This window comes from Mizuhopecten yessoensis, unplaced genomic scaffold (assembly GCF_002113885.1).
Source record: "Mizuhopecten yessoensis strain PY_sf001 unplaced genomic scaffold, ASM211388v2 scaffold10797, whole genome shotgun sequence".
Taxonomy (NCBI): domain Eukaryota; kingdom Metazoa; phylum Mollusca; class Bivalvia; order Pectinida; family Pectinidae; genus Mizuhopecten; species Mizuhopecten yessoensis.
This window is the reverse complement of record NW_018408726.1, coordinates 406615-415746: the sequence shown is the minus strand read 5'-3', so window position 1 is coordinate 415746 and position 9132 is coordinate 406615. Positions and strand designations below refer to the sequence as shown.

The 9132-nt window shown below is 34.9% G+C and overlaps 1 protein-coding gene across 1 annotated transcript; it reads left to right on the top strand.

Moving 5' to 3' along the window:
* The first annotated feature begins 1028 nt into the window (after window positions 1–1028).
* On the top strand, window positions 1029–9132 carry LOC110462485 (solute carrier family 23 member 1-like). Its single transcript, XM_021516448.1, has 8 exons — window positions 1029–1102; window positions 4875–5031; window positions 5413–5562; window positions 5778–5881; window positions 6121–6250; window positions 6536–6679; window positions 7345–7440; window positions 7815–9132. Exons 1-8 carry the CDS (start codon window positions 1094–1096, stop codon window positions 8075–8077), a joined length of 1053 nt encoding a protein of 350 aa, XP_021372123.1. The 5' UTR covers window positions 1029–1093; the 3' UTR covers window positions 8078–9132.

The window sequence follows — 9132 nt, the reverse complement described above, 5'->3', positions numbered from 1 at the left end:
GTGGCGTTGTTGTAGCTTGTGTGGTAGTAGTAGCTATAACAGAAAACATGTATGTTAGATATGAGGAGAAAGAGCTCTTTTCAAATTTATGACTAAATGATCAAATTGACCAGATACATTTTTAAGGTAAATACACCCTGTATTTATAGTCGGCGTTACGCAGCGATGGCAATGTTTACATAATCTCACTTGCTTAGTATTTGCTATTCCATATTTTATCTCATTGACTGGTAACTGCTTGTTGTGTTGAATGACAAGCGACTATTATAACCATCATTTAAATAGTATCGCTGTGTTAGAGAATTGTATACCTTGTGGGACCTATATGAAATTATAATGGAGGTGAAATATATAAATATGATCAACAAATATAACCTGAGTGTAAAATATTCTGCAGGGCCAGGGGTTATTCGAACCCTGACCGTCATAATGTTATACAATCGCTGAAACCGATTGAGCTACAACAGAAGTGTACGAGCCCAAATGTGCTACAATGTGTACGTTATATCCGAAAGAAAGTTAAGGGGAGGTAACTGTTTATTAGAAAAATGCTAGTGCAGCGATCCTTAATAGCTAAACTTAGATCACAAAATATCATCAGAAATATTTTATTTTACTGTTAGCACAAAAAGAGAAAACAAATAATTTGATTCATGTGATATATACCGGACGATTATGCATTAATTATGGTATAAAATGGAGTATTCTCAAAAACCTGGACAATTTTCCAGAAGCAGCGATGCCTAACACCTTGAGTTAGCGTTATGATTTAAGATGGTATGACATATTTTCATACCCAGCTGACTAGATTATATCAAGTTTCATTCAATCATATATAAAAGTTACTAAAGTCGGATTCGTTGTAAGATTTTTAACCAATCAGATCCCCGGATTTACTTCATTGAACATTGGAATAACGAGAACCTTATATTCTGTAAAGCGTTTAATTATTCCTGGTTTAAACCACCTTGGGATTTTTTGCAGAACAATTATCCTTATTGTGGTCCTATCTGAGTGTATTCCTAAGTTCTCCATACAAGTGCCCTGCAGTGGCCCCAAGTACCCGGCGAAAACAGACATAGTCTTTCACAAAATGTTCTCGGTAAGTTAAAACATCTAGGCTAATGTCAGTCGAACAATGCATCGAAAGCTGGCAGGCACGGACCCCAAACAAACGTGTATTCGTGTGTTGGTTTACCGTACGTTGTTAAATAAACACATGATGACACAATCACCTAGTGAGTTATTCAAGAGGCACCGTTTCTATTACTTTTGCTTTGGGTATCTCGCTTTCTATTAAACAAGCTTGCTCGAAACCGCTCAAACGTATATGTATGGGAGATAGTTAAGTGTATTATACCATACGATGTTACAGTATTCAAGAATAGTCTGCGTAAAGCAAAATTGTTTTTTGCGAAATATTCTGAATATTATCTTTAGTTCAAAATAGTTTTGTGTAGAATGTTAAATGTTTTTGATTTTGTACAAATCTTTTGCTATATCTTTTTTTCATTGACTTGAATTTGTACCCGATGCTGATGGTCGATGTATGTGTTTGGTTATGGCTCACATATATACTTGGATGAACTCGTTTGTACTTCTATCGACTTAATTTGCTACTTATCTATGATTTGTTGTGTTCATTTTTAACAGTTATTCCCTCGATAGATAATAAAGCAATATCGTGGTACGTAATGTATTGCAAAGCAATATCTTGGTACATAAAAGATAGTGAATCAAAATCGTGATACGTAATGTATCGTAAGGCAATATCGTGGTACGTAATGTATCATGAAACAATATCGTGATACGTAACGTATTGTGAAAAGAAATCGTGAAACGTAATGTATCGTGAAACAATAACGTGATGCGTAATGTATCGTGAGGCAACATCGTGGTACGTTACATATCATTAAACGACATACATCGTGGTACGTAACATATCATGAAACAATATCTTGATACGTAACGTATTGTGAAAAAAAATCGTGAAACGTAATGTATCGTGAAACAATAACGTGATGCGTAATGTATCGTGAGGCAACATCGTGGTACGTTACATATCATTAAACGACATACATCGTGGTACGTAACATATCATGAAACAATATCTTGATACGTAGCGTATCGTGAAATAATATCGAGATAGATAACGTATCGTTAAGAGATAGTGTGATACGTCATGTATTGCAAAGCAATATATTGGTACATAAAGGATAAAGGATACAGGATATGTACTGTATCGTAAAACGATATCGTGAGACGTAACGTATCATCAAACAATATCCTGATACGTAATGTATTGCGAAGCAATATCTGGGACATGAAGGATCGTTAAGCAATATCGTGATACGTAATGTACCGTAAGGCAATATCGTGGTACTTAATGTATCATGAAACAATATCTTGATACGTAACGTATTGTGAAAAAAATCGTGTTACGTAATGTATCGTGAAGAGATATCATGATACGTAATGTATCGTGAGGCAACATCGTGGTACGTTACATATCATTAAACGACATACATCGTGGTACGTAACATATCATGAAACAATATCTTGATACGTAGCGTATCGTGAAATAATATCGAGATAGATAACGTATCGTTAAGAGATAGGGTGATACGTCATGTATTGCAAAGCAATATCTTGGTACATAAAAGATAGTAAATCAAAATCGTGATACGTAATGTACCGTAAGGCAATATCGTGGTACGTAATGTATCGTGAAACAATATCGTTTTACGTTATGTATCGTTAAGCAATACCGTGATACGTAACGTATCATGAAACAATATCCTGATACGTAAAGTATTGCGAAGCAATATCTGGTACATGAAGGATCGTTAAGCAATATCGTGATACGTAACGTATTTTTAAACAATGTCGTTATACGTAATTTATTGTGAAGCAATATCGTGATACGTATTGTATCGTGAAAAGATTTTGTATTACGTAATGTAATGTGAAGCAATACCGTGATACGTAACGTATCGTGAAACAATATCGTTTTACGTTATGTATCGTTAAGCAATATCGTGATACGTAACGTATCATGAAACAATATCCTGATACGTAATGTATTGCGAAGCAATATCTGGTACATAAAGGATCGTGAAGCAATATCGGGATACGTAACGTATTGGTAAACAATATCGTTAAAAGTAATTATCGTGAAGCAATATCTTGACACGTATTGTATCGTGAAAAGATTTTGTGTTACGTAATGTAATATGAAGCAATATCGTGATATGTAACGTATCGTGAAACAATATCGTTATACAGAATGTATCGTTAAGCAACACCGTGGTACGTAACTTATCATAAAACAATATCCTGATACGTAATGCATTGCGAAGCAATATCGTGATACGTAGCGTAACGTGAAACAATATCGTTATACGTAATCTATCGTGAAGAGATATCGTGATACGTATTGTACTGTGAAGCGATATCGTGATACGTATCGTAACGTATCTTGAAACAATATTGTTATACGTAATGCATCGTTATGAGATATAATTATACGTTATGTATCGTGAAGCAATATCGCGGTACATGTACGTAACGTATTATGAAACATTATCGTGATACGTAACGTATCGTGAAACAATCACATTATACGTAATGTATCGTTAAGAAACACCGTGGTACGTTACGTATCATGAAACAATATCCTGATACGTTATGTATTGCGAAGTAGTTTCTTGGTCCATAAAGGATCGTGAAGCAATATCGTGATACATTACGTATTGCGAAACAATATCGTGAAACGTAATTTATTGTGAAGCCATATCGTGATACGTATTGTATCGTGAAAAGATATTGTGTTACGTAATATAATGTGAAGCAATATCGTGTGATACGTAACGTATCGTGAAACAATATCGTTTTACGTTATGTATCGTTAAGCAATATCATGATACGTAACGTATCATGAAACAATATCCTGATATGTAATGTATTGCGAAGCAATATCTAGTACATGAAGGATCGTGAAGCAATATCGTGATACGTAACGTATTGGTAAACAATATCGTTATACGTAATTTATCGTGAAGAGATATTGTGATACGTAATTTACTGTGAAGAAATATCGTGATACGTATCGTAACGTATCGGGGAAAAATATCATTATACGTAATGTATCGTTAGGGGATATCGTGATAAGTTATGTATCGTGAAGCAAATCGTGATACGTAAGATATCGTGAAACAATATCATTATGCGTTATGTATCGTGAAGCAACATCGTGGTACATGTACGTAACCTATCAAGAAACAATATCGTTATACGTAATGTATTGTGAAACAATATCGTGATACGCAACGTATCGTAAAAATATCGTGATACGCAACGTATCGTAAAAATATCGTGATACGCAACGTATCGTAAAAATATCGTGACACGTAATATATCGGTAAGATATTGTGATACGTTATGTATCTTGAAGCAAATCGTGATACGTAACGTATCGTGAAACAATATCATTATGCGTTATGTGTCGTTAAGCATCATCATGGTACGTAACGTATCATGAAACAATATCGTTATACCTAATGTATCGTGAAGAGATATTATGATACTATCATATTGTGAGATACATAACGTTTCTTGAAGAGATTTTGTGATACGTTATGTACAGTGAAACAATATCGTTGTACGCAACGTATTATGAAAAAATATTGTGATAAATAACGTAACGTGAAGCAATATCCTGGTTTGTAACATATTGTCAAGCAATACTGAGTTACGGTCTGTTTAACGGAGCAATATCGTGACATGTAACATGTCGTGAAACAATACCGTTATATGTTGTGTATTGTGAGGCAATAGTTTGATACGTATGACAATATGACATTGTTCGTAACCAGGTGATAATATCCGTTTGTGTGATGTGGTTACTATGCTACATCCTGACTGTTACCAACGTATTCCCAGTCGATGAAACGGCATACGGTTATGATGCAAGGACGGATCTTCGGACTGAAATCATGTATGAAGCCCCGTGGTTCTCCATTCCTTATCCAGGTATATGGTCTGTCCATTTTAACTAGTATGTCAATTTAATTATGCAATGATTACTATTTGATGACATAGTTAATATTCAATAAGAACGTTATTTTTTAAATGTCCATATGAAGAGCGGTGACGCCTATTGATCAATACCATTACCGTTAAATGTGAAGTTTAAAAGAAAGAAGTATTTACAAGCAATTCAATCTGTAAAACATGGAATTCTAGCACGTAGGTTCCAATACATATTATTACGATTCGTCGGGTTTTCCGATGAATTTTGTGTTTCCTTGTTTCTATTCTTTACGTTCCTATGTTTAAACGCTATTGTAATTACTTATTCTCTCTTACTATCACTTCTGCATGCGTTTTATTTATTTTGTTTATTTTTAATAGGAAAGTTTGGTTTACCTGTATTTAACACGGCAATGTTCGTGGGGATGATTGCCGGTGTGTTGACCTCTATTATCGAGTCTATTGGGGACTATTACACGTGTGCACGCATAGCCGGGGCTTTGCCCCCTCCACCTTCTGCTGTCAACAGAGGTACGTGTGGTCAAAAATGATGTTTACCGAGGTAAGGTCAGAAAATGACTCTTACAAGCAAAGTTAACTGATCAGTATCAAACAAGGTGCTGAATTACATGTGTTATATATCTATTAATCATTATATATTATTATCATATTAATTTATTAAGGAACGAATAAACAATTATATCCTTTTTTTCTCGTTAATATAACTGATTTTCGTTTTATACCAGGTATTCTTCTAGAAGGTATCGATTGCATTCTCGCCATTTTGGTTGGATCTGGATTTGGTGTGACGTCATGCAGTCAGAATATCGGCGTTATCAGTCTAACCAAGGTTTGTTTACTAAAATTATTTGTGTGAGAATGTGCTATTATAGATTACTCTTCTAGATTATCACATATTCTGATTATAGTTATGGTATTCTGTCAGTATCCTCGTGATTCTTTGATTGCAAGGACAAGTGTCTCACCGGTGCCCCTTGTTGTGTTTCTTTGTCAACTTGGAGTGCCGATGTGTCCATTTTGTATAAACGCTACACTTCTGCCTTTCACCTGTTATTTTCACACTGGTAGGTCGGTAGCCGCCGTGTGGTTCTCGTGGCTGGAATAATGCTAATTTTCTTTGGCTGCTTCTCTAAGATGAGCGCTTTTGTTGTTACTGTACCGGATCCAATTATTGGAGCAGCATTCATCGTCTTATTTGGTAAGACTTTTTAATGGATCTTTATTTGTATAAAGGATATATATTTAGATAAGTATTATCGATCATAAAAGGTTATCAATAATACGGTTTAAGCCCTACATATTTAATTCCACCACATTGAAACAGATGCTATCGGAAAACGAAACATGTTTTTGTACCTGATATGGGTTGTATGACGTTTGAATTCAATTCAAATAGTGGTGATTTGTTAGTTTAGTTCGAGTCGTGTTGCTACGATGTCATTTCTACCATAGTTGATTATAGTTACATTCATTCTATGAGCAGCTGTGCTAACTGCCGTTGGAGGGTCCAATCTGCAGTATGCTGATCTGAACTCTCCCAGGAATATGATAGTGATGGGCATGGCTCTTTTTGTTGGTCTTGCACTACCACCATGGCTGACGGACAATCAAGATTTATTTCTGCAACGTAAGTAACATAGATAAACAGAATATAGAAACATGATGATCCTTTTCTTCGATCATATGATACCTCCGTTTATGCGTCTCTGTGCACCTAGATATATCATCATTTTTTCATTAAATACGTCATCTTCTTACTGAAAAACGTTACGATATCAATAAGGATTGCACACAAATTACCACAAGGTAATACATAGTATCTCGCAGATACAAATTCATAACCAAGAGCTGATCTTTGATTTTATGCTTGACGTATGTCATTGAATTTTAATATATCTATTGTGGTTAATATATGCATGCATTAAATGTGTATAACGTAATTATATACCTAGTTACTGAACTGACCATTGGAACGTCCACTAACTCTATATCATTAGAATCGTGTATGTTATATAATTTTAATGTTAATAATGATATCGTTTCTTGTGACATTTGCTAGTAATATAACTATGGTCATCCCTTATGATTATTCTCCGTAGTCTTTTAAGCTCAAAATGCATGGTTTGTTATGTCGATTGCTGTCCCTATTGCGATTATTACAACGTGCTTCGTTACCGTTTTCAGTCGATTTCGGCTTATAAAGTATTTGATGCTTAAGGTTGATTGTTTATGATAACATTTCATATATTGCCCTCTTTGTAGTATACATTACCAACTTGTTCGTACTTTTAGTTGATTCCGGACTTCGACAGGTCATCACAGCCTTGTTGGGAAACAACATTTTCATGGCCTGCTTTACAGCACTGATCCTGGACAACCTTATGCCTGGTAGGTCAGACGTTTTAAATGATGATCTACTGTCATATCACTATGTTGATTATGGCAAGAGAGAAGCATGTGGTAGCTATAAAAGTACATAATGTTTATTATTTTTTCTTGGGAAATAGGGTGGTGTTTGTTTTCTGCCCCGTACTAGTCATTTCCTTATTAAATCAAAGATAACTGAGAGCTATTTTTTAACTCAAGAGATTATGCATTCTGATCATATCATAGTAGGAATCGTACAGGGAAAAGCTCTAATGCATATCCAAAATGTAGCTTTCATATATCAAATATTTTGAAAACAAAATAGATACTCCCGTAAAAGCATTGTTTTTATTGGGCATTTCGAATAAAATTAATAGTTTTTCCACTGCAATCAGGTACGGTTGAAGAACGCGGGCTGGTTGCCTGGCGACAGGTGTTTGAAGATAGTGGATCAGATGTTGATGGTACCACTAATGCGATGACCTTAAAGACCTATGACCTGCCCTTTGGTATGAGCTACATACGGAAGTGCAAATGGGCTTATTATATCCCCTTTTCGCCCACTTTTCTCGGAATGGACGGCTGCTGTTCTGGAAGTTCCGCGAAAAAAGACAAGAAATCTTCAGTATTCACTCACACGGAGCAAGATCACAAATAAGCAACTATATATAGTGTATTTTGCTGATAAATTCCCCTACCATTAATTCACAGTGAATGTTTCACTGAAATGTCTCCAAATAGTTTATACATACATATGTTTGTGGCCGTTTCAATATAGTAATAAGGAAACGTGTGGAACAAATACGTGAGTTTCAATTCAATGAGTTAACTAGAGACATCGGGACGCAATTCATCATTCTAATGTAAACAGAAAACGAATTCAACATACCTTTTACTATCACAGTAAAAAGAATATATATTAAATCTTGCAGACATACTGTTAGTATCCAATGTCACCATCATAATGTCATCATTATTATTTTGTCAGTGATATGACGTTATTGTAACATATTAATGACATCAAATTGGGTGACATTAAATCAGGCAATAGACATATGTAATTTAACGCTTATTTGCTGCACAAGAGTGGTCTTTTTTTAATGGAACTTGTAATATTTTCGCTCAGCAATAGCACGGACTCATCTGGAAACATAGTACTTTGTTCATTGATAATAGTATTTATTCATTTGGATTTTCAGGTTTATTTCGTTCTTTGCAACAAAAGTTGCGTACGCAATGTGCGTTAAACCTACAGCGGAGTAAAGTAGAACTTCATCATCATGTAACCAAGAGTTCCTGCGTGAATTAATTTTGGAAGCTTTATTTGTTTCCGATCTTATTTCTCAACCAACGGATTATAACCACGCACTTTAGTTTCGTCGAATCATTTCATTCAATATCTGTATTTTTGTAGTGTAAAAACCGTTTATATTGCAAATCGTGTAATAAAACAGACTGATTAGGTACAGGTATGACAAATATATATTTGTATGAATATTTTAAAAAAGACAAGAGTTTCTTCGACTTCCCTATCACTTGTTCCTCTCTTTTTTATATTTAACCATCACCAGGACTTTGAAATATGTTTCTGATTATCTATATATGTATATATTTCGTTTCCCTGTGTGTCAGATAGAGGTGTCCAGGGTAAGAAAGGGGTGTAGGAAATGTCTATCTTACATCCCATTTCCCGTGACGTGACGTCACAATGGC